Source organism: Erigeron canadensis, chromosome 1 (genome assembly GCF_010389155.1).
Source record: "Erigeron canadensis isolate Cc75 chromosome 1, C_canadensis_v1, whole genome shotgun sequence".
Classification (NCBI taxonomy): domain Eukaryota; kingdom Viridiplantae; phylum Streptophyta; class Magnoliopsida; order Asterales; family Asteraceae; genus Erigeron; species Erigeron canadensis.
Genome location: NC_057761.1, coordinates 31,343,683 through 31,370,202, shown reverse-complemented (window position 1 = coordinate 31,370,202; position 26,520 = coordinate 31,343,683). Strand labels below are relative to the sequence as shown.

Sequence of the window (26,520 nt, the reverse complement as noted above, 5' to 3'; positions counted from 1 at the left end):
TTTCTTTTAATTTGATAGATGAATATATATAACATCATCATAAAATGTTTCTGCTAACTTTGGCGGGAGATTCACCAAATACATTTATTTTCCTTTGATATATATCTATAGTTAATTAGATTGAGTAAAATTAGTAAAAGAAATTGAAAGCTATATTTGCCCGGAAATTGAATGTCGAAATAGACATATTTGTCATGTTGTTACACCTAGCCATTTAAAGTTGCTTACAAACTTATTTCAATTGATCACAAAAAAAAAAAAAAATACCTAGCTAGCTAGCTATTAACCATTTCAAGTTTATTATATATATACTTACTCAAAATTCATATATACATAATATAAATATATGGATCCAAATGTTGAGTCGTTGGAACTACAAGAGCAAAATGTTGGCACCGATAAACTAAGCTACGAAATATTCTCAATTCTTGAAAGCAAATTCTTGTTTGGTTACGAAGATTGTAAGCTTTGGAAACAACCTACGACACAAGTAGTTTCTCAACAAGGTGTTAACGTTATACCTCATGAACAACAACATATGATGAAGAATCAAAGAGGCAAGATATGTGTCTTGTCGATTGACAACGGGGGCATGAGAAACATTCTAGCTGGAAAAGCATTAGCCCATCTTGAAAACGTGTTGAAATTGAAATCCGGGAATTCGAATGCTAGAATTGCGGATTATATTGATGTAGCTGCTGGGACGGGTATAGGTGGTGTTTTTATTGGGATGTTATTTGGAAGCAAGAATGATCTTGTCCCGCTTTTTGAAGCGGATGACACGTGGCGGTTTTTGGTTGAGCAAGGAACGCGGTTGTATTGTCCGAAATTGGGTTATGGGGGTGGAGGGTTTTTGAAGAGGCTTTTTCGTGGTGGTGGTGGTGACGGTGGCGATACAGAAAAATTTGAAAATGTGATGCAAGAAATGTTCATGGTTAATGGAAGGAGTTTGACTTTGAAAGATACTTTAAAGCCGATTTTAATCCCGTGTTATGATTTGTCTAGCTCGGCTCCGTTTTTATTTTCAAGAGCTGACGCGTTAGAGACTGATAGCTTTGATTTTCGTCTTTGGGAAGTGTGTCGGGCGACTTCAGCTGAACCGGATATGTTTAAACCGGTTCAGATGAAGTCGGTTGATGGAAAAACCAAATGTGTTGCAGTTGATGGCGGATTGGCTATGAGTAACCCGACATCTGCTGCAATTACACATGTGTTACATAATAAACAAGAGTTTCCGTTTGTGCGTGGCGTGGAGGACCTTTTGGTACTTTCACTCGGCGCGGGTCAACCGTTAGAAGGAAACTATGGTTTTGATCAAGTTAAAAGATGGAAGGCTAAAGATTGGGCTCGTCCTATGGCTCGAATTTCTGGTGATAGTTCGGCTGATATGGTGGACCACGCCGTAGCAATGGCGTTTGGTGAAAATTGTTCTAGTAATTACGTACGCATTCAGGTACATTTTTTGTTCTCAAAATGATTTATATGTCTAATTTTAAGATCATAATGCAAATTAATTAATCTCAAAAAATCTCTAAACTAATGATGCTTGATATAGTTTAAAGTTTTTTTAACAGCAAATATTGTTAATCTATTGAAAATTCATAACATGTCGATCATACAAGTCGGGCTAGTCAGCCACAAAGACCACGACGTACTAATTAAAATTAGAAATATATGAAACCGAAAATTTATAATTCTTAATTGTGTGTCTAATTCAATTTTCTACGTTTAGTTAAAGAGATTTAGACATGCCTACGGTTCCTCAACTTCCCATGATTTCACATATGTTGATATGTAATTAGCATTTTTCTTTTTTTTTTTTTCTTTTTACAAACGGAATATAAACATCGCTATCTTTTTCTTTCTAGCTAGTCTTAATCCAACTAATTAAGATATTAAGATATATTATTATAACTACCGTACAGAAATTATATAATGTGGTCCTCGATCTATATGTCACACACTTGGTAAAAGGTGTATAGATTTGGTAATATACTCGTATACTTTTCTTTTTTCTACTATTTTTAATGTATGCACCAAAATATCAACATAAAATGTAAAATTTAGTATAAACCTTCCGGTTAACACGTACAAACAAATTCTATACAAATTTTAATTCTGCAATGAAATGATATAAAGTTTTAATGCATACATCAAAGATGCCCTAATCTGAGTTAACACACCTGCGGGTTTGATCTCATAATTAACTTATTTTTGTAAAATTTAATAAAATAGCTATATATCTGAATTGAAGTCATTTTCTAGCTAGTTCGATGAGGTTGCCAGGTTGGTTTTTGATTGTTATCATTTCTTTTGGTAGGCGTGCATAATGTCAATGTCATTATATAAAATCTTGGAAAGAGAACCTTTGCTGAAAAATACGGTGTTTTTAACTAATGAACTAAACATAGCATTTACAAAGATTTTCTTCGACGGAAAAAAATAGTACTTTGTGTACTTTGTGTTTCTTAACGTTCTTTTTAGGAAGTTTATAATTTCGAGTATATATCAGCCTTTTTAACAACTTTATAATTTTGAGTAGTAGCTTTTTTAACAGCTAACTTGGATTATATATATATTGACGGACTACAAGAGTATTATCTTGTTACAGTGAATTACATTTCAACAGTTATCAATTTAAGAGAAAACCCAATATTTCAAATAAAGAACTCCTTATGATACCATTTAGTCTTATTCCATCAACAAATCTGTTCAAAATTTTACTTAATTAAAGACCAAAGACAAAAGTTATGAGTAGTTGATAAACTTATAATCTATATTGAAGAGATCGACACATTTTTCCTATTCAAGCTAGGTTGCTTGCATAATGAGATCGATGCATTAAATGTAGCTTAATGCCTTAACCTAATTTAGGGAGACATTAGTTTTATAAATAGGAGGATGCACCACTCTTAATCAGGTTAGATAAATCATTGATACAATCATAGTAGAGGTGGGGTTATTTGGGGTTTGTTTGGAAGTTTTAGGTTCAATCGTGGGTTTTCAAAGTAGTATAAAAGTATCAAAAGAGTATAATAATTTGTCGTTAAAAAAATACAATATATTTATGTATCACTTTAATTTGATATTTATAATTGTTTTTGATTTTGGAAAGAGAATTCACCGATGTAAGTATTGGAAATGATGGTCATGTTGTAAAGCTAAAATTATGTAAGATTTAATGCATAGAATAAGATTTGTCAAATCATGCATGCCTAATGCTCTTCTCTTTGTTTTCGATACAATAGTGCTTTTGTATCATTAGATGTCTTGACGCACGTCATCAAACACCCAATCAGTGCCTATTAAAGTAGCGTTTCTTTGTAGGTTTCTTGGGAAGTCACGGATATCTATTGAGGTTGGTAGCAAGTAGACAACTAGAAATGCCCCCATAGTTTTTGTTAATTATATTATGTACCAACTAAACCTATTCGAATTAGGACTTTTCTACAAGTGATTATACCACTATCCATTAATTTGTCGTCTCTTAGGCAAAAGGTTCGAATATGGGTTGTTTTTCAGTGCATCAAGTAATTTGGTGTATTTTTAGTTAATTATGTTTATCTATACTTGTATGATTATTTATTTTGATGTAATTTTTGATGGTTTTTATCAGGCAAACAGTTCAAGTATGAGCCGTCATGGACCCAATGTTGATTCAGATCCTAGCCCCAACAATGTAAAATCACTAATTGGACTAGCCGATGAGATGCTAAGCCAAAAGAACGTTGAATCGGTGCTATTTGGTGGTAAGAGAATTGGGGAGCAGACGAATTTTGAAAAACTTGAGTGGTTTGCTGAAGAACTCGTGTTAGAACATCAAAGGAGGAGTTGTCGAATTGCCCCCACTGTTGCGTTTAAGCAAGCTACCCCCAAATCGTAACCATATCCTCGTATATCATGTATAAAATGGTCAAGTTCATTTGTGTAGCTCACTAATTACTAATTGTCTAATTAGTACATCTTATGTAACCAACCCAGCAAGATTAAACGTTTTAAAACTTTGAATAGTCTAAATGTTCATGTTGTCGGTCTACCGACAAATGGATTTTAGGAGGAGATTTTGTCATTTTAATGACTATGATCTTGAAATCATTCATCTTGGAGTATGTATTGTGGTGGGGGAGATGGATTTAAAAGGTATTGGTAGTGTGATAAAAAGACATGTCCTCATGTATATTAGTATATATTTTATATTTTTTCCCTATGTATTTGTTATAACATTTTGCTTCCTTACAAAAAATAAAGCAAATCATATGGAAAAAAAACTTCTGCCGGTCTTTAGTTAGACAATACTTTGGTGATATACTGTTTTATGCGTTTTGGTAAATTGCCAATCACATATGTTCCAATATGTATATTCACATGATATAACCATAAAGCTTCCACCATCCAATGACTTCGATTCAATATGATTTAAAAGGAATGTTGATTGGCTAGAACATAAAAAGGTTTTACTTTTGAAGGGTGTGAAGCAATAAAAGTGAAGTGTGATATTTGATTTTGCCTACAAGAGTACAAACAATATAGTGGTGTGACTGATGTCTATTCGCTCTTCACTTTGTGCATTTGCCTCACTAGGAAACAAACAAAAAGGCAATCGGGGAACAATAAAGAAAAGTAACTTTGTAAAAGTTTGTAAGGGTAGAAATGACAGTTTAAGAAAGATTAGGGACTACTTTGGGAAATAGAACTTCTTTTTGTTCCTCAATTTATATTTCAACAATTATAAATGGAATTTATTACTCAATTGTTTATTTATATCAATTATTCAAACTCATCATTATGGACGGATTTAAATTATAATTAGAATTGTACAAAAAAGAGATTATAATTAGAAGAGTAGCAATAATCATAAATCCTCGTGAAGTCTATTTTAATTTTTAAGTACGCCAAAAAAATTTCTTAGTGTACCAAAATTTAAAAAGAAACAAAAAAAAAAAGATAAATTCCATCACTATAGGTCCAAATTTCTCAATTGAAAATCGAGTGATACATAAAACTTTTTCAAAAGTTACGATGTTACATATACAATTAGTTCTAATACACGTACGATGTACGATATGTATATAGATTTTATCATAAAAAAATTCAAATATGCTTCGTATATGATTCGTGAGTATGAAATAAATTGTTGTTAAAATAAATCGATGATCGAAGTTAAATTATAACAAACAGTAATGATAAATATAATATATGTTTAGTTAGAATTTTTAATTTACCTTAAAGTTTTAGAACCATATCAAAATCGAAATTTATAAGCACAATGGATGATTGCAAATAGCCTTGTGATTTCATATTGTAAACTCAAATTTTTTAAGTCTTCATGTGAATAACTTATTATAATTAATATAAATAATGAGAGTTGAAAAACTGAGAAAAAAAGAGACAATTTATTAATGAGAAAACGATCAATCAAATAAGGTTTTAATGTCTTTTGTATTGATAAGCCAAGAGTTAGAATTTAATTCTAAGTCTAATAAGGAAATTGAATTTATATACAACTTAAAAAAAGCTAATTTAACAAAGTAAATAAATTAAAAGGACACGTATCGATCAAAAATATATCAATCATGTTTTAGTTTATTGCTAGATACTATCTGATATAAATTTTATTGTTTTCTAAACAATCCTGTTTAAAAAGTAACCATGACCAATAACAACCCAAGGTACCTAACCACATGTTCACAAAAAGTTTTTAGAATTGGAATATGACTTGAGATTCCCAATAGAAACCTTATCTAATTATTTAAAAGCAATGTTACTAAAAATAATTCCAGATACAACTGGCACACTATCGATTTGCAATCACAATAGAAGTCAATTAGTTTGATTTGAGTTAAGTGTCTTAAGATTTGACTTTTTATGGTCAATGTGGAGAAAATATTCACTTAGATTTCCTCATTGTTTCTTACGGACGCAACCTATATGTATAGAACTGATGGAATGAAAAGAAGAGATGATCTTCAGTGAAGAAATCTTCATTACGTAAAATTTTGGTTATAATTCTTTTTATTTTTCATTTAGTTTTAGTGAACAAAAAAGAAAAGAAAAGATGTTGCAAGGAAATAGGAAAGAAAAAACAAGATTGACCAAATGTATCACGACCCATCAACGTCTAAAGCTAAAAGCCTAAAAAAATGATTTGGTAGGCAGAGCCAAGCCCGGTCCTTGGCCTGGTCCTTTTGTGGCCCGGTCCAGCCCATTTTAAAAAGTCCCCAGAGGTGAAATTTTCCGCAGCTTGATACTTTCAGGGCACGTTTGGTTCGCGAAATGTTTTTGGAAGGAATGAAATCTTTCAAAGAAATTGAAATCTGAAGGAATGGAATTTGACAGAATGTTTTTGATTTTTTGAAGATTTAAGTGAGAGACGGAATGAGATTCCTTCCCCCATCCCCAAGGAATGGAGATTCCATCAAATGAGGGAATGTTAACATTCCAATGGAATGTGATTCCTCCATCTTTAACCAACCAAACACACTAAGGAATGGAATTCAATTTCAATTCCATCAGATTCCATCAAATTCTGTGAACCAAACGCGACGTCATAGTTTCATGCAGTCTTTCCATGGGCTGCTCTCTGTTTAATTCGACCAAGTATGAAAAAAAAAAGTCAAAATGTAAAACGATATTTCTTAACATCAGAAATGTGATTTTGAAATTCTCTGTTTAAAGAATAATCAAGATTTGAGCTTTTTATTTATACAAATTCTACACATATTTACAAAATATCGACCATGAGAATCATATGCTTTGGAAGATGGTCTTTTGGCTGAAATAGGCGTACAGGGACCGTAGCTTTTAACAGTCTCCTGCCGGGCCTAGGATAGGTTCTGGCTTTGACCGATTTCCCATCTGACAAGATGATTTCAATACAATAAGTAAGTAAGTAACTGCTCAGTGCCGTCTTCCGCGAGTTTTGAGCCCCAATATTTCGACAGTGTATGAGGGAGGTTAAGATGTAGGCAGACCTTACCTCTACCTAAGTAGAGAGGCTGCTTCCAGTTTCTACCTAAATGGTAGAAAAGGCCCTCCAACCTTTGCATGGGATGAGGATCGAACCCATGACCTCTGTCTCAAGAGGCAAGGATGTTTACCACTAATACAACCATGATTTCAATACAATAGTGTATTCAAATGTTTGAAGGTGTAAAACGGGCTGCTTTCAAGTTCAGACTTAATCCTCATGGCACCTTGGCCCAGGAGTTTTTGTTATGGAGCAATCGTTGTTAACATATCAATACTTCTTTAGTTCTTTTGAGTAGACTAGTTAGTACTTAGTAATTGCGCTTTTATGTATCTATATACAAAATGTCTAAATATGTCAACATTCAATATGTATCTTATATGTGGTATTCACCTTCTATACTAATGGAATATATCTACAATATTGTTAAAAAATATATATATCTAAAGCTGACATGAAATTTGAAATCTCTTCTAATTATCTACCATCTACTTGGCTCATTGTGACTCCATTTATGGATGATAGTGAAGGAACAGATGAGCTAGAGCCAATTTCACTTCCTTGTATAAAGAAACCGGGTTGTTTGGGAGAAGGAAGTGACCCTTTACCATTCAACATGGCAACCACAGATGATGTGCTAGGTCTATCTTTTGCTTGTTGTTGCACACACAAAAGGGCAACGTGTATTGATCGCAACACTTCATAAACAGAATAGGACTTGCATAAGCATTCGTCAACTAGATCGAGAGACTTACCTTCTTTAAAAAGTCTCCATGCCTGAATAAATCCAAGTAAGAAACACAAGTTGGTTCAGTAAGAAGGCGCACATGTATCCTTCAATATGCACGGATGGCACAGGTCGGTTCAAATCACAAATGGGTGTTTTGGAACTTTACTAGAAACATCACCGAGTTAAGGGTTTTTAGTCATCATATGCTGATATTTCATGATTTGATGATTATATTCAACCAACTTACATGTCCAAGAAGGTTGTCACCATGCTTTTCATGAACAAAGCCTCTAGTTTTCTGTCCGCTCACAATCTCCAAGACTAAAACTCCAAAGCTAAATATATCTGACTTTACCGAGAAGAGACCATTCACTGCATATTCTGGGGATATGTATCCCCTGTGTACAGATCAAATGCGAATCAATACTCACCAGACATATATGAAGTATCAAAATGTACTAAAACTACAGAATAGGTTCGAAGGTTCTTACAAAGTTCCCACCACTCTCTTTGTATTTGCTTCATTCTCATGTTCTTTGAACATTCTGGCCAAACCAAAGTCTGATATCTTTGGACGCATTTGGTGATCGAGTAAAATGTTTCCTGCTTTTAAATCCCTATGTACTACTGTCAGCCGAGAATCTTGATGAAGATATAGAAGACCTCGAGCAATCCCATGAATTATGAGGAAGCGTTGTGGCCAATCAAGTAATAACTTCCTTGATTCATCTGCTAAAATTACAACAAATTAGTTTATTATTCGTTTTGACAGTTAATAACTCTGTTTTATAAGATTTTATTAGAGGCCAACCAAATATAAAACTGTCCAGGCTATTGTTAGGCATGTATTCATAAATCAACATCGTCTCATCGCCTTCAATGCAATATCCCAAAAGCTTCACAAGATTCCGATGCTGAAGTTTAGCAATACATAAAACCTCATTCTCAAATTCGTCTAGTCCTTGTCGAGATGACTTTGAGAGCCGTTTCACAGCAATCTGTTGTCCTTCCTCTAGCACCCCCTGAAGACTAACATTGTTATTGCATCCGTTTGAAGGCAATTACATTTCAATCTTTAGTCCGTTCAACATGTAGTGTTTAAGATGCACTTTTTCGGATATCAATAACAATTTTATATCGATTACCTTGTAAACTGGACCAAACCCACCTTCTCCTAGCTTGTTGTCATCCGAAAAGTCATTGGTAGCCTTACAAAGATCAGATAAGCTGAAAAACGGAACCTCCACACTTCCCTTTTGGCTTCTGTTACCTTTGTAAGCTTTATCAAGGGTCTTTTCATGCCCACCTTGAAAACATCACATTCAGACAAATTGATGAACTTATTTTCAGATATAAATCCTAAGGTTCAAATTAAGTAAATGGGGAGGAGAAATTTTTTACGTCAAGTGTCCACCATAGATGAAATATACATGTTTTTAGGCACATTTTTTTATTAGTCATCATTTTATACGTATAGCATACAGATAGTCGGATATATAGGAACTGAAAAGAAAATCACTTGCCTTTCCTATACGCATCTAATATTTTCCTCCGTCTACTCCTAATGTAGAGTGTGAATATGAGGAACATCAAAGTCAATCCGGCTGATATTGACACAGCTACTGTAATAACTACTCGTTTCTTTCTATGGGAGCTGGAATGCTGATCTAAAGGATATCACAAAAGTTCAACAAACAATACGTTGTCAAATGTAACTTAGGAGCTGCAATTCTTTCATATTCTGAATGAAACAAACATCATAACCAATATGAAATTACTAGCCAAATCAACACGAAATGCATTATTTTTGTAAACATATTCGATTACCTGAAAATTCAGAGGCTGCCAGTCTAACATATAGATCTTGTCCGTTTTGTGGGTACACTCGGATGTCAATCAAATCACCAAACCATCGCAAGCATCCAAATCCACCTGCAGTGATGTTTGGATTTGCATAGGCAGTGCAAGAACAATTATTCTTGCAAGCAACCTCACATTCTTGGAGGGTCATGCTCTTATTATAGACAGCATTCTGAGTGTCAGGCAACTTCATGTCTAAAAACTTTTGAAATCCTTCATCTGACCCACAGTCTAAGGCTCTACTCCGTCGACATCCACTAGTCCTATTATATGTGTCTTGTGGCTCAAACCCTTTCAAGCACCCACAAATAGGATTATTGGCAGCACTACAGCTTCCAAATGGGCCACATGTTGCATAATTGTCACAAGAATCCACAGGAAAGGTAAGATCTTGGGTCAATTCTTGGCTGTGGGTATATAACTTGCAATCAGAGCCGGTTACCAACCTTAATGAAAAAATGGTGCTATTAGAAGTAAAATTGTAATACATCTCATTCGGGTCGACAACTATATCAAGTTTGTATAAACTAGGCTGGCCAGCAAACTCTCTGCCATTATATGGCCCAATCCTAGTTTCAACGACAGAGCTTTTCTTAATATATAACTGAGTAAAGTTAACCGTATCCATTGAATACGAAAGTGAACAATCGCCTGGAGAAGGATCGTCTATGCTCCACCATGATGTCAGATATGTTTCTTTTCCTGTCAAGAAATTCTTGCCTAGCTTCATTCCTGGTATGTAGGTATCTCCAGGGTGATCAAAACTTTGCCAAATGAAAGGTTCTGTGTTATTATTCATATCTCTAATTACAAGATTGCCCGTATCCAAGAGTTGCGCTATGGGACTGAAATTTGTGCCAAGTCTCGAAGAATTAGATGACCACATGGTTTCACGTCCATAGTAAAGAGACAGGCTCCCTTGGCTGTCTAATCTGACAACACCCGACTTATCAAGAACTGCACTTTGACGATTAGCAACCCATACAGCCCTAAGAGGTGATGTGTTTCTAAACCATATACTTAGATGTCGATTTGGCGTACTGCCTGGGCTAAAGAAACCCATCTCATATATCCCGTTATTCGAAACAAGTGTCTGACCATTATCAGTGATGTTTTGATTCACTGAAATGGTGTCTAATGAACTACAGGTTCCTAGCAATATTAGAAAGAAGGTTATCCTAAAGGGTAGCATCATTGTTTATTTGTATATTACTCACAACTTAATTGCTTATTTTTGTATTAGAAAAAAAAAAAGAAAAAAGACTACACTGACTCTGAAGACTTTATTTTCCACTAATTCATCCCGGAAGGAAACTTCTTCATAAATAAAAGTCAACTGATACTGTGGTGAAGACTTGATGACTCCAACTATATATTATTCCTTTTTCGTACGGCAAGTAATTAAATACGTATCATTTAAGTGAATCATGCCCATAAAATCAAGCCAAATCTTATGTTGTACGAGTACCATATCTATACTAGTATATAAATATACTACTATATAAAGCAAACTGCTCTTCCCTTTTAAGTAATTAAGAACCTGAAATGATCATATTACCCTTCTTATTTATTCACTAATTTAAACATCTTTACCTATATACTTATAATACCCTTAATAAAATAAACTACAACATAGATTCTCCAATCCTTAAATAACCATATTAACCCTTACCGCCGCACATCATCGCCACAATTGCCGCAGCCACACCTTTGTCGTTACCACCATCACCGCTGCATCGCGTGGGCACCCCGTCTCGTAAGATTTAGTATATACTCAATTTTTACATCTATTCAACAAGTGTGAAATTAGTTTACTTGTAACTAGCATTATATCCGGTCGTTGCCCGGGAATAACAATCAAGATAAACTTGAATGCAGGTCATGAATTCTAATATGCCAACCGTTACACACGGTTAAACAATACACCTTGAATCTTAAAACACAAAACTTTGATGGAAAAATACAAAATTGTAAACTTTATTGGAAAATAAAAGGAAGAAACTAAAAACTTTGATGGTGAAAAAAAAAGACAAAATGTAGCATCATGAATCCTCATATAAAACTTAAATGATAAAAATAAAAAGCCAAAAGATTTAATGGTTAAAGTGTGAAACGCTAAAACAATACCAACCTAAAATAATAATATAAATATAAATAAAATATAAAAAACCAAAAAGGGTAGACTGATAGCTGCACAACACGCTGATTATAAAACAAAAACATAAATAAGCAGGTCAGTAATCTGTCAGCTTGCTTCAAAAAGAGGTCATGTTTGAGTATTTTCTCTTTACCTGTCTTATTTCTCATAGTTCAGTATTTCCCCCCTTTTTTTTAGAACGACAAATGTTAGATGTTAATGATTTGAACCCTAATAGTAACATCCAAAGTAAGCAGTACGTATGCTGGAAGTGGGAACCCGCTCACTCTTGGAGACCAGGAGTGATAATACGAATTCCCACACACTCAAGAGGTAAATGCCCGAAACCATGGGGAATCAAGATTCAGTCCCAGATCTCTAAGCTAACATGACTTCCGCCAGATCCGTTAAAGAGGCCCCAGCTGGACACCACCCAAATAATCCGTAATTATATATCAATTATTGAACATGTAGGAGAGTTAACTCTAGACTTCAAGCCAAGAAAAAAAAACATGTATCAAGTATGCTGACCCCGTGTTGGCGTTCTCTATCATATAATTTCGAGAATATTTTTCTCTTTTCTTAACGACATTTTAAACTATATCTACTTCTAAACTATACGTATGATTGGGATGAAACCCTAGATTCTCAAAAAATCCCTTTAATCCACTCCACAAATTTGAAAAGTGAGGCTTAAACCCCGATATATTCTCCCAAAGTCAAATACCTTACCAATGGGCCACCTAACAAACTGTTTTAATCAAACACAAATAATTTAAGGTTTCAGTTAGCCATAAGGGAACGGTGTTAAAGGTATTACTCATTCTCAACCTGCTTTTTCGTTTGATCAGTTTGAATTATGATCAGTATGTACTGGATACATATAGGAATTTTGATATTAGTACATCTTCTAATTAACATGGATATAATTAAGCAATCATTATACAGGTAATCAAAATCGAACACGCAAACTTAAAACTTGTCATTTTGTCAAATAAAATTGATTGGACTACCTGCAGACAAGTATACGTTGTTGACTGGAAGATTCAAGAAACATGATGGTCATCCACTAGCTTTCCATAAGACCATGAGTCCTCCAAAATATATAGACCCACAATTTTTGTATCCCAAAATACCCAGATTTTAATCGTGTGGATGGAGTAAGGAGTTTGCAAAATACACATTATACAGTAATTAAAGTCATCATTATATATTTAGGTAATAAGACAAATATTAAAGTACAACACAAAAAATAATAGGTCATTTTCATTGAAAATTACCATGTGTATCATTAAAATCATCGTATATCATTTGTTTCATGAATCTTGAGTTACGAGTCAAAATCTCGTCCTATTTATTTTACTTTAATACTTATTTTACAACATTCAACTAATATATATGAATTAAAGTGGTCAAAAAATAATTATGATATTCTTTCTATGGCAATACTTGCGGTATATTCTTGCAAAATACACATTATAATTTTGGGATAACTTATACGATGTTAACATCATATAATTATATGATGTTTTTTCTCACAAACCTTAAATTCAGGAGGCTATTTAACATATGTAAAAATTAGTATAAGTGTAGTAATATAATGTTAACATTATATAATATTTTCTCTATAATTAAAGTCATCATTATATAATTACGAGAGATAGTGCTTGCGCGTTGCAGCGGTAAGATGGTGGGGTGGTAGGTAATAGGAGGTGATAAGGCATTGTGATAGCCAAATGCTTTAGTCGTACGCCCTCGAACTTGAAAATTCGTCGAAAGTATATCGAATGACATCTCTAATGAAAGAGTACGAAATTTTAATAACACTCATACAGTTTTTATAATTTATCGATATACGGTTTTTGAGATAAAAGATCTTAAATAAATTAGAGGAATAAAATGATTTATGGAGGAGAGAGAAAAAATAAGTGGTTGGAATTTGAGAAGAGAGAAAAAAATGAGTAGTTGAGATTTAAGGGTATTATAGGTATATTAGATAGAGATGTTTAAATTAGTGAATAAAAAAGAGGGGCAATTTAGGTACTTCAATTCACCTTTTGAGAATTTCAAAAAAGGGGTCCTCTTTTATAATATAGTACTAGATTTTTATCCCGCGGAAAACCGCGGATCGATTTTAAAACAACGAAAGTTAACACTAAAATATATTAGCTATATATAATGTGAAAGTAATGAAATAGGATTAGATATAAACCGGACAAAGTAGTAGTTGTACATTAGATATTACAGATAGTAACAAAAGATATTAAGCCTGAGGGTTTGCTGTTGTTCCTGTCATTCTCAAAACATGAGAATGGATGAAAGCGTGCCTGTTTATCAATGAACTGAGGGTTTGCTGTTGTTCCGGTCATTCTCAAAACAGCTTGATAGGTCATTTTAAGAATGCCAAGCCCTGCACGGAAGACAATATGGAGAATAAGGGTTCTACGGTTTCTATATATCAGAAATAGACTTAATCACCATACAATAATAACAGAAATGTTGAGTGGGACCTTCCAGCTCCAACAACTACAATCTTTTGATCTACAAAATCTGACAATGGTCGGCCCTGTGCTCTAACAGTCCAAGCAATCCAGCTAATGCAACACCAGCATTTCCCTAAAAGAAAATTTGAAATCTTATATGGTTTTTCCAAGAATAAAAGTAGAACATGATTCGTAGGTGCTAACCTGTATGTCGTCATTGAACATGTAGTACTTATTTTGGTATCTTTGAAGAGTTTCAAAAGCCCACTTGAATTGAAAATCTTCAAACTGATGTAACGTAATTATTTAAAAAGGGAATCATACAAAACAATACTCCGTATAACATTAAAACTCATGAGGATATAAACCTGGATAATAGCTTTTGGCCAACGTGTATGAAGAGCTTCCATCAATTCATCAACTATTGATATATATTCTTCTCCTTCCAACCTAAAGACTACAAGTAGAGTCTTTATATAGACTTTTTCAAAAACAAACAAAAGAGTTACTCCTGCTTTTTCCATTTGCACTACACAATCAAAATTTCAACCAAAATCCACACCAGCTATGTAGGATATTATCCAATCGAGCAGTACATCATTGCTTCTTGCTACCCATGCCATCTGATAATTCAAAAGACAAGATTAGTCTCATGCTTATACTACTAACATTAGAGGACCTCCTACCAACACCCATTTTATGACTACCAATTAAGACAATCCCATATATTATTGTGTGCATAAATATTTAGTGGTCATTAACTAAGACAACTACTACCAATTCCATCTCAACACTATCCAACTATTAAGTCCACATAAAACCATCCATTAATCCAACCTTCCAACCAAAAGCTCAACCATCTAACCAAATTAAAGTCAACCACAACCAATTTAGATTATGAGAGTATAAAGAAAAACCATTAAGCTTAAATTATAATGAATGAAAGATCAATAACTTGATTAGATCTATGATACAATCTTGCAGCTTACCTTGATGAAAACTTGAGTAACTTTCTCATAGCCAGTTACATATTCCTCAGTCGGATTCTTAACCTAAAACCCATATTTAGCCTCATCTTTTATCTGCATGCATTTAGATGTTGCATTACAACCACAAACGAAGAGTAGACAGCAGAATCCAAGAAGTTCAGTTCCATGCATCAATAAACCAAAAATAAAAAAGTAATATCTACCTCAAGTTTTCTCTGTGTTGGATCCAGCAAATCACCAATTTGCTCATTGTATACCTGCAAAGAAAATTCGTTGGCATTTACTCAAATTATATTGAGCTAAAAAATATTATCTCCTACTATAATTTCTTTTATTAATGCAAAGAAAATTCATTGTCATTAAAGTTGATTGAACTTACTGTATCGAGCTTTCCAAAGTGTGCAACAGTGGATTCCACTACTCGGTTTGCATCTGTATCGAGCTTTACCCCTTCTGTATCGAGCTGTACCCATTTGTCACCTTCAATGGGCTTGTCAATGGAGTCCATATCTGCATTAATTTCATCAATGTTCTTATTAATCACCCACCTTTAGACCACCGCCTAATGATTGTTAGTAATAGGCAGTTAGACAGGTGGTACGGGTCAAAACGAAAACTTTTGGGTATAGATGTAGGTCAGATAATTCTGCTGCCTTGGAACACCTTTCATCCAAAAAAATTATAAAGGTTTTAAATGATAAGATGAAATAAATGACTTACAAGAAGTAGATGATTATGCTTCCAAAAACTGGACCAATTTCCACCATCTCTTTAACATAAACAAAGTTACTTTGTGACAACTTCTACCAGCCTCAAATGACAGCTTACTGGGGCACATCAAGAGTTTTATTAATGTATGAATACAATAAGAAAGGTTTATATAAACACTTACATTAAACACAATGAACTTAAAAAAATCACAAACACCGACGAACTTTTTATTCCATTCTGCAACTTATTCACATCCCTTTCCTGACGAATATGACAAACCTTTCAGTACTCAAAACAACCATCAAATAACACTCTTTCAGTACTCGAACTCGAAGTCCAAGATCAGGTCACATCGTCATCAACCCGATCGCAAATCCAAATATGACAAACCTTCTCCAAGAAAACAATTTCATCAGGTATATAAGATTAGTATCCATTACACTTCTTCAAAAACCTAACAGGTTTAATTAATTTTTTGTTTATATCCAATACTACATGTTTAAGTTAAGAAGCTCACAATACCAAATACACTTCAGGTCTACCCAAAACGCGCAAACAACAAATTTGACACCTATAATGTGAAAATTGTACAACATGTTGTTTAACAGAAACAAATTGATTGTGTGTGAACCAGATTGGCTCACTCATTTTAAAATGGCCTGGCCTAGGTATACACCACTTATTATGTGAATTAGATCTTTGAGGTTCTAGTGCAATGATATACCTGGGTTGCCCCAAAACATAATCCAACAGTCATAATCCAGATGTCATAAACCTAAAAAATTGATAGCTTGACCCACCCCTAAGAATCATATATAACTAAAACAAAAATATGCTCAAGAAAAACACTAAAACGTATTTGCAATAATAAAATGAATAGAAGATGATTTGAATATCTGGCGGATTATATTTAAACAATATTGGTGCGGAAGAGTAATATACCTTCCAACAACAACAGCCAAATCACCTCTCATGGCTTCTGGCTTACGTATATGTGGCTACAATAAGTTTACGACCATATTAATTACACCTCCTTCCAAATCTGTATAAGAAGTATAGTTTGAAACTATATAAGTAATAGTTGTTGCAATCTACTTCATAACATGGTGTTTCAAGTGAGCAGCCACAACAGCAAAAACTACAACAACAAAAACTATAGAAAAAACTAAATATACCTCCGATATGTCCCCCTACTTCTTCCATTTTACGAACAACTATCCAAAAAATTAGCTTTGATAATCATCTTCGTCAAAATCCCTAATTTCAAACCAAGAACAACCCAATAAATCTTTTTTTTAATCAATAGAATATTACCTTTTCATCATCATCTTCATTTGCTGCTGATTTACAGGATTTTCATCATCTCTTCACCATGTCCTCTCACGTTCTTACTGAAATATATAATATAAATAATAACACATATTTCATTTTCGGAAGATGAAAACTTTACCTGCTAATACAACTTGAGATTTTATTTACCTTTAAAAAGACCTGATTATACAAAATATGATAGAGAAAAGATCTAATGAAAAAACCTAAACATATTATATAAGATTCAATCAAAACAAACCCCCATCTAACAAGCAAAAAACATATACTGAAATTAAAAAAAAAAAACATCATCTAAAAAAGATTAAAAGCCCATATCTTTTATATATATATAGAATTTAAAAAAACCCCAAATACTTTTAAAAAAATCATATCAAATCTCTATATAATATAAGATTTATATATATAAAGAAACAAACCTTTTGGCAATTGATTAATTAAGTTACCAGTATGTAGATGATGAATATTGATCCTTTTCTAAATGAATTCCACAATATACAAACCTGTGAAAGCAAAAATGAAATGTCTGTTATTTTTGAGAGAGAGAGAAGAGGCTGATAAGAAAGTAAATATCTGACGACTCTTTATTTTAGCCTTTCTATTCTTTTAGTCTTTCTACCATCTCTATTCTCTCTCCATTTCCCACCACTCAATGTACACATTCAAATTTTAAAACACCTGCCCAAACACCCTGGCACCTTCACACCTAGCCATTATTTGAAAACCTGCATGTTTCCCCCAACCCAAAAACGTTCCCACACACACCAAAAACACCATGAAATACCTACAACTTGACATCATACATCCAATGTGGCTCAGCACTTTCCTTGACAACACAACTTCGTGATGTCACATTAGATTTCTCCTTTAGTATGAAAGGGGGGATTAGATATATAAATTAAAGTGGTCAAAAAATAAGTATGATATTCCTTCCATGGCAATACTTGCAGTATATTCTCCAAGTTATATTGGTAAAGAAATGAGAGGAAGAGAAGAGAAAAAGTGTACTTTTTAAAAAAAAATTCAATCCCAAAAATGATAGAAATTTCTTTTAAACAAAATCTATTAAAATTTTCTTTTGTTAATTTCTTTTTTTTCCTTTTTTCTTTTATAAATAAAACTCAAAAATACATATATTTAGAAAATATATTATGTTGTTTGATATAATAAGGGATAATAAAAAATACAAAAAAAATAATAATAATAAATAAACTTAACAAAAAAGTAAATAAATACGAGTAATAAACAGCTTAGGGTGCGTTTAGTTCAAGAAAACTCCCTTGTTTTCCATTTTCATTTTTCAAGAAAACATAGAAAACAGGAAACGCGTTCAAATTGTATTTTTTTTGAAAAGTTTTCCTAGAAAATGAAAATTCACTTTTTCCAACTTTTGCACTAAAATTAGAAAATTGTTTTTTTCAGTTTTTGTTTTCACTTTTCTATTTTCTAAACCTAAAATTAGAAAACAAGTGAATTTGAACATGTTTTCTAGTTTCTAAAATGGAAAAATAAAAACTCCATCTTTTATTTTGAACGCGTTTTCAACATTTTCAAGGGTTTTTTAGAAATGAAAAACCTTTTCATTTTCTAGAAAACTAAAAATGGAAAACTTAAAAATATTTTCTCGAACTAAACGCGTCCTTAATTACTTTTATACTTTAATAAAAATCAAAAATAATATATGAAACCCACTAAAAATACACAAAAGAAAGAAAAATTAATAATTCCATTTTTAAAGATCTCTTCAATTTATATAAATTTATATATAATGAAGGGTATGTAAAGTATTCAATTCACACATCCACATTGTTGTTATTATTTTTTAATTTACTAAAACGAAAAATATGTTTTATTTTTGTTTCTTTTTTTTTTCCCTAACTATCCTATTAAACACTAATTTAGTTCCAAAATAAGTATCTTGGTAAAAGAAAAAAAGTTAAAAGATTTGTAATTATTAAATTAAAAACCTTGTTTGTAAAGTCTCCAAAATCAAAAGAAATAGATGGTGCCTTGATATAAAATTGTGTACGTGTTTGTGTATCTGTTTAAATATGAGGAAAATTAATACTCGTATAAAAGAAATTTCAAAATAGCTGAAGGCTAGTAATGTTCACCTATACCCCACTCTTTTTTTTGCGTGGTCACACCACTCATTCTCACACCACACAACGCTTTTGGACGTTGGCGATGGTGTTCCTGTGCGGCGCCGCTAAATTATATATATATCACATATAGATATATACTAGAAATTAATATCAAATGTACAAGGTTTTATGCATGACGTACAACTTTTTATTTTTGCTAATTTTCATTTTTACCCTATAAAGTTTGTACCTTTTAACCCGATAAAGTTTGTATCTTTTAGCAATTGCATCCATTACTTTGTGTACATGAAGTCCACAATCTTTTAACTCGTCTTCTTTTGCTCATTTTTGCCCTCTAAAATTTTTTTCTTTTAACTTTTGCCCCTATCAAAATTTCTGTTTTTCTATTTTATGACACCAAGTTTAATTTTTTGGTTCCTTTTTTCCTTTCAAACAATTTTTACACTTTTACGGTTTTACCTTTAAACATTGGTTTGATTATTTTCCTCCGATTCGTTATATATAAAGTTTCTTAATATATAATAGTTTTCATCATCGTGACGTTTTACGTTCATATAACATTAAGCAATATACTAGATTACGCCACCGTCTATTATTTGCATTAATATAGTTATTGCTTTGTTTTATACTTTTCATACAACATCTTATTTTTATTGTTCTTATACATTGTTTTATTATTGCTACTTTTTTTTAGAGAAAAATCATAAAAAAAATTAACCTTTTTTATTCAAAATTCATAATAAGATGAACCTATTTAGTTTTCGTATATTAAAAGGATTTTATTTTTAAAAATTTCTCAATAAAGGTAATATCATTTGTTTTTAACGCTAGATTTCTGTTAAATGCCACTTCGGCTTGTCAAGTCATTATGGACATCTGACTAGATTATACCTTTCTTTCTTTTTCACTACACACCCCTTTCTCCCTTTGAAGAATTCAGCCACCACCACTGTCAGCCGACGCTGCCACCACCGGAGCATCGCCGGAAAATCAGATTATGTAGCTTTAAAAAAAAAATACATACGAATGCAACACAATACAACCCTAAATTTTAGGGGTTATTTTCTATATCAATTATAAAAATTCACATTCATATATATATATATATATATACACACTATAAATCATCAAAATCAATAACAACAACTGCATCTGACTATTGAACAAAGCTTCCATCGGTTTCTTCCTAGAACCCGGAGGCCTTTCTCTTTTATCTCCATGTTAAACGGTTAAACCCACTTCCCCTAAACCCACTAGATCTGACCCAACACCATACTGATCCACCCATCAAATTAAAACCTTTATTGTTGCAATGAATCTTGATGACTCAATGTATTATCATTATTATTATCAACCATAGCTCCTCCTTGTAATTGATGGTGGTGGTGTTGGAGCACCACTGGCGATGTCGACGGCGGTTGTAGGGCTAAAGATTCATATAAAGCTGATTAGATGAGCGGGGACTCGGTTAAGCATCCTGATTTGAGTGAAGATTTTGAGATTTGGTGTTATAGAACAAAATCAGCTAAAAGAAGATTGGTCTATGGGCTGGATAGAGTTTGTAATCCTATGGTAAGCATTTGATGACTGATGACTTATTGGTTGGTAATAATGATACGGTTGTATATCAATTTCATAGATTAAATGTGAAGGTTGAGGTTAAAGGTCAAAGTTTTGTAATAAATAATGATGTGACATTATCTTTACTATCTAGTCAAATGTCCACGTTAATATTTTTAATTAATGACGTAGCACTTAACGAAAGTTTGGCGTTAAAAACAAACGATATTATCTTTATTGACAAAATTTTAAAAATGAAATCATTTTAATAGACGAAACTTAAATAGATTCCTCTAATCGGAAATTTTAAGTAAAAAGGTTACCTTCTTTTGGATTTTTCCCTTTTTTTAATATGGCTTTGAATATTTGTCATAAACATATATGCATATATTGTTTGTATCCAAAAATTTGTCTCGTAAAAAAATGTTCCGTAGTAATGCGCAGAGACAATGACTAGTTGGATGCATGCTAATCAGGTTTGTTGTTTGGATTATCTGGAGAAAACGGAAACGAGTTATGTTTCCATAGAACGAAGTCCAAACATCATTGGATGAATTGGTAGTAGGGTGATTTTATTGTCTTGGATTCAAATCTAGTTTTATACAAATTCATATAGTAATCTCAAATATATCACCACTTAAGAAATACATATATGGTTCAAATAGTTCCTTATCGACCATGTATTTGACTTAATGTTAATCCATTAATTGAATGAAGAACTGAGTTGGATACAATCTCACTTCCTTGAACAAAGAAACCTGGTTTTTTTGGAGAAGGTAATGAACCTTCGCCGTCCAACATATCAACCACGAATTGTGCATTTGGTCTATCTTCTGCTTGATGTTGTACACACAATAAGCCAATGTGCACTGATCGCACAACTTCAGAAACAGAATAAGACTTGTGTAAACATGTGTCAACTAGTTCAAGAAACTTGTTTTCATTGTAAAGTCTCCATGCCTATACGAATTAAAGTAAAAATTCAAATTAATTCTAATTAAAAAGTTACAAATGTAACAAGCATTGTCTTGATCAAGTCATTAATTAGTTCTAATTAAATAACACCTTTGCCTCTAGAGATAAAGGACAATGGTTCGCTCCTTACTCTTTGCAAAGTTAATTGGTGCTTCTTTACCTTAGGTAGCTGACGTAAGACTGTTTATATCTCAACCTCCTATACGTCTTGGAAAACGATATTCGGGCTCATAAAGAACGGTATTGAGACGTATAACCCGTGAAAAATAGTATTAATAGTTACTTTATTTTATGCGTATTATTTAAAATATAACGTCATGAGTAGTTAATCCTTTCATAACTTGTCACAGCGTGAATCTAGATGATCAGATTTAATATAACATAATGTAAATGTTTTTATAGTTCTTGACCTTGTTATAGTTTTTGTTTTAACTTTTTGTTTGTTGATCCAATTGTATATTGTATTTTTCATAACATTTCATATATAAATTCACTTCCGTGGTTATGATGAATTGGGTTCCATTAATTTTGACTAAACCATATGGGATTCAACACATACTTTTGTGACCTATATTTGTTTTTATACTATAGAAATACTAGACATAATGTTTGTAGAATTTACCATTTTCAACTGGTTAAGAATAACCCTAATTTTACTGTTTTCATTTACCTGTAATAACATTACAACCAACGCACTTACATGGCCAAGAAGGTTATCGTTATGATCTTCATCAACAAAACCTCTATTTTTCTTTCCGCTCACAATCTCCAATACCAAAACTCCAAAGCTGAAAATATCTGATTTGGTCGAGAAGACACCATTCACCGCATACTCTGGAGATATGTATCCCCTAAATTATATTGAAGCCAGGACAATTCAAATCAACATATATACGAGACATTAATTTGCATAAAGTATCAACATGTTTATAAAAAATACCAATTGAGTTAACAGGTTCTTACAAAGTTCCCACCACTCTCTTCGTATTTGCTTCACTTTCTTGTCCATCAAACATTCTGGCCAAACCAAAGTCAGATATCTTTGGACGCATCTGAAGATCAAGTAAAATGTTTCCTGCTTTTAAATCCCTATGTACAACTGTAGGCTGGGAATCTTGATGAAGATAAAGAAGACCTCGAGCGATCCCACAAATTATATGGAAGCGGTGTGACCAATTCAGTTGTGACTTCAAGTTTTCATCTGCTCAATGTACAACGACTTAAGTTCATGCACATTTTACTTTTACACATTATCATATTAGTGATTTGTAGGGTTCAAAGAAAACCAACCAAATATATAAGTATCCAGGCTTTTGTTAGGCATATATTCATAGACTAAAATGGTCCCATCATCATCATTGCAATATCCCAAGAGCTTCACAAGATTTCGATGTTGAAGTTTACCAATGCATATAACTTCATTCTTAAATTCGTCAACTCCTTGTCTCGAAGAAGTTGAGAGTAGCTTCACAGCGACCTCTTGTCCTTCAAGTATGCCCTGGAGAAGAATATTGTTATTAGCATATACATTTCCCTACATACATCGATCTTCTTTAATATACAAATATATTAAGGAAAACAAAATTTTCATTTTGATGGATTATACATCTGTAGAATTTATAAAGTTTATAATTAATTATCAGTATCCAAGTGTCTAACAACATATTGATTCATCAAAATAAAAAAAATTACATTTTTTTGCTTTAGGCATCCATCTTGGATGTATGATCTACATCGCATCATGAATTTCATTTTTTTCAACAAATAATGAGATTTCGCATCGATGCAACCATGTATTCATGCTTTTTTGATAAAGATGTATCAACTCGATGAGTTTGAGATGCAAAAGCATCAATTTTAAATATTCTCGTGACTTTTATTTTAAAGTGTTCATGCTTGAATGTCATATGGTGCCTTCAAATACATCATACTTGTAGCCTTAAATTACAAAGTATAAACACGGCATTGAGTATTAATTAAACTATCGTTTTATCCTCTTTTTTTTTTTTTCAAATTTAAAAATTCATCTTTTTTTATTCACTTTTGATTAAGACTATATAAAAGACTATAATTGTTTTCACATTTTCTTTAAAAAATTTTTTTTATTTGATTATAACTAGATATTTCACTTTCATTTTCTGTAGGTGAGGTTTGTTAATAAAAGTCAAATAATAAATTAAAGTTGACCCAAGTCAATGTGTTGCTTTCGAATAGAAAACTTACCTTGTAAACCGGACCAAACCCACCTTCTCCAAGCTTGTTTTTGACATCGAACTTATTGGTGGCCTCAGATATTTGTGATAAGGTAAATAATGGCAACTCTGTATTTTCTTTCATGCTATTTGACTTTTTATCTTTATCAAGTGCTTTTCCTGGCCTACCTATGAAATCAGAAGTTTGGAAGAAAAAAAAAGGAAATCTTGTTTGTGAAAAATAACATGATCCTGCTTGTCAGGGTGCTAAAATTTACTGATAGCACACAAGGAAACCAACTAATTAATTTTAAGAAGTTAATTTTATTATTTATATCAATTACTTACCTTTTCTTTCCACATCTGATGATCTCTTCTTCATTTTCCTACTCCAAATATACAGTGCCAATATCAAGCCAATAAAACCAGCTGATATTGACAAGGTAACGGTGATGATTACACGTTTTTTCCTAGAGAACTTGGAATGGGCATCTATGAAAAAAATTAAACATAGGCAAACTTATGGTTATAAATCCAGGGTAGTAGAATAACAATTAAACATACATCTTGACTATGAAAAAGCCAATGGGTGTGCTTAACCGTAGAAATGTATTCTAAAAAATATTCATAGAAAACATGAAAAACAGAAAACGTGTTCAGATTTTCCAAAAACATCTTCCATGAAAATAGAAAACTCACTTTTTTAATTGAAATTATATTGAAAACTTCTCCACTTAATACCTAGATGCGTTTTCAGAATTTCCTAACAATTTTCAAGAAATCAGAAACCCCTTTTCATTTTTCTTAAGAATTGCAAAACTAAATCCAACCTATAAATTTCTAGTTCTTTTAAGTTGTATGTAATGAATAGGAAGCGGTTTAAACGTAATGAACATAATATGTAATGTTATATATTGGTAATGTATTGACTTACCTAGTAGTTCAGAGTCTGCCATTCTAACATAAAGATCCTGTCCTGTTTGCTGATACACTCGAACATCAATCAAATCGCCAAACCATAGCAAGCATCCAACTGCAGCTTCGGTAATGTTTGGATTTGCATAGGCGGTACAAGAGCAGTTATTCGTGCAAGCGACCTGGCATTCTTGGAGACTCATGCTCCTGTTATAGACAGCATTCTGAGTGTCCGGCAACTTCAAGCTTGAATACATGACAAATCCCTCTCTAACCCCACAATTCAAGGGTTTACTTCGTCGGCATTCCATAGTCCCATTCCCGGGACTTGTTTTGTTTGTAGTACTTATTTGTTCAAACCCTTTCATACATTCACAGTAAGGAGGAGTTACAGAACTACAGATTCCATATGGGCCACAAAGCCCGTATTCATCACACTTATCATTCGGTAAAAATTGATCTTGTATCCATTCATGATTGTGCATAATTAGATGCGAAATATTAACCTTACCACCAGGAGTCAGTTTGAACATTATTGCGTATTGAGTACTATAATGTGTGAACTGAATATGCATATCTTCTTCATTTAGAACCATAATATCTTTGTCTATGGCATTATATTTTGTCTGACCAGAAAACTCGTCGCCATTATATGGGCCAAACCTGTGTAACATCACAGAATTTTTCCACAGGTATTCTTGAGGGTATTTATCTTTAACCATTAAATACCTCCATATATACTCACCTGGGGATGGATCAACTTCATTTTTCCAAGATGTCAAATACATTTCTCTTCCTGTTATGAAATTTTTGCCCATTTTCATTCCTGATACGATTGTATCACAAGGGTAATCAAAACTTTGCCAAATGAAGTCGTCCTCATCGAGACTAACTTCATCCTTGATTACCAAATTGCCAGTACTCAAGAGTTGTGCTATGGGTTTAACAGAGGTGTTGGGTGCAGAGGAGTTGGATGACCAAACGACAGCGCCTGCACCATCGAGAATAGACAAGTGTCCTAGGCTGTCCAATTTGACCGTGCCTAAGTGATTCTTAAGTGGAGTCTCCCTGTTAGCAACCCATATAACGCTAAGAGGTGTCGTGTTTTTAAACCATATCCCAAGATATCGGTTTTTTGAACTGCCAGGGCTAAAGAAACCCAGCTCATACCTTTCATTCACAGACGAAATGGTTTCCCCATCAGTGATGTTTTGATGCACGGTTATTGTGTCTAATGAGCTTGAAGAAGTTGTTAGCAAAAGAAAGAAGAAGATAACGGAAGAGAGTATCATTATGGTTTGAAATGGTTATGAATATATGGTTTTGGACTTTGGAGTGCCAAATATGTAGTCTGATGTATGGGAATAAATGGTTTGAATGCTAAATATGTATGAAATGAGCAGTATTTATAGAAGAATTCTCGACATATAATTATTAAGTTTGAAAGAAACAGACCTAACAAAACCAAATTTTCCCCTCTAACTCAAAATAACTTCCCATTTTGGTGCCATAAAATAACTTTCCCAACTAAGATATAATTAGCATTGTCAAAATTTTCTGAATTACT

At 32.8% G+C, this 26,520-nt stretch overlaps 3 protein-coding genes and 1 long non-coding RNA gene across 5 annotated transcripts; 1 reads left to right on the top strand and 3 right to left on the bottom strand.

The window, feature by feature from the left end:
- The first annotated feature begins 346 nt into the window (after positions 1 to 346).
- Positions 347 to 4,293, top strand: LOC122585541 (patatin-like protein 7). Its single transcript, XM_043757670.1, has 2 exons — positions 347 to 1,453; positions 3,617 to 4,293. The coding sequence occupies exons 1-2, from the start codon at positions 347 to 349 to the stop codon at positions 3,881 to 3,883; spliced, it is 1,374 nt and encodes a 457-aa protein (XP_043613605.1). The 3' UTR covers positions 3,884 to 4,293.
- Positions 4,294 to 7,337: 3,044 nt separating this feature from the next.
- On the bottom strand, positions 7,338 to 10,778 carry LOC122599484 (G-type lectin S-receptor-like serine/threonine-protein kinase At4g27290). 2 transcript variants are annotated; one of them, XM_043772007.1, is made up of 7 exons: positions 9,525 to 10,778; positions 9,221 to 9,364; positions 8,843 to 9,003; positions 8,509 to 8,719; positions 8,189 to 8,429; positions 7,945 to 8,095; positions 7,338 to 7,744 (listed from the first exon to the last, which is right to left on the bottom strand). In XM_043772007.1, exons 1-7 carry the CDS (start codon positions 10,750 to 10,752, stop codon positions 7,445 to 7,447), a joined length of 2,436 nt encoding a protein of 811 aa, XP_043627942.1. In that variant the 5' UTR covers positions 10,753 to 10,778; the 3' UTR covers positions 7,338 to 7,444. The 2 variants fall into 2 exon arrangements, with proteins under 2 accessions (XP_043627942.1, XP_043627950.1); XM_043772015.1 differs by having other exon boundaries at positions 8,189 to 8,426.
- Positions 10,779 to 13,926: 3,148 nt separating this feature from the next.
- LOC122599547 lies at positions 13,927 to 15,972 on the bottom strand. Its single transcript, XR_006323927.1, has 9 exons — positions 15,887 to 15,972; positions 15,546 to 15,676; positions 15,370 to 15,423; positions 15,167 to 15,259; positions 14,740 to 14,800; positions 14,546 to 14,658; positions 14,382 to 14,465; positions 14,205 to 14,310; positions 13,927 to 14,104 (listed from the first exon to the last, which is right to left on the bottom strand). It is a non-coding gene; the product is annotated as an uncharacterized LOC122599547 (long non-coding RNA).
- Positions 15,973 to 21,467: 5,495 nt separating this feature from the next.
- LOC122599477 (G-type lectin S-receptor-like serine/threonine-protein kinase At4g27290) lies at positions 21,468 to 26,310 on the bottom strand. Its single transcript, XM_043771997.1, has 7 exons — positions 24,973 to 26,310; positions 24,387 to 24,530; positions 24,070 to 24,227; positions 23,137 to 23,344; positions 22,810 to 23,047; positions 22,547 to 22,697; positions 21,468 to 21,831 (listed from the first exon to the last, which is right to left on the bottom strand). Exons 1-7 carry the CDS (start codon positions 26,243 to 26,245, stop codon positions 21,541 to 21,543), a joined length of 2,463 nt encoding a protein of 820 aa, XP_043627932.1. The 5' UTR covers positions 26,246 to 26,310; the 3' UTR covers positions 21,468 to 21,540.
- Positions 26,311 to 26,520: the final 210 nt, after the last annotated feature.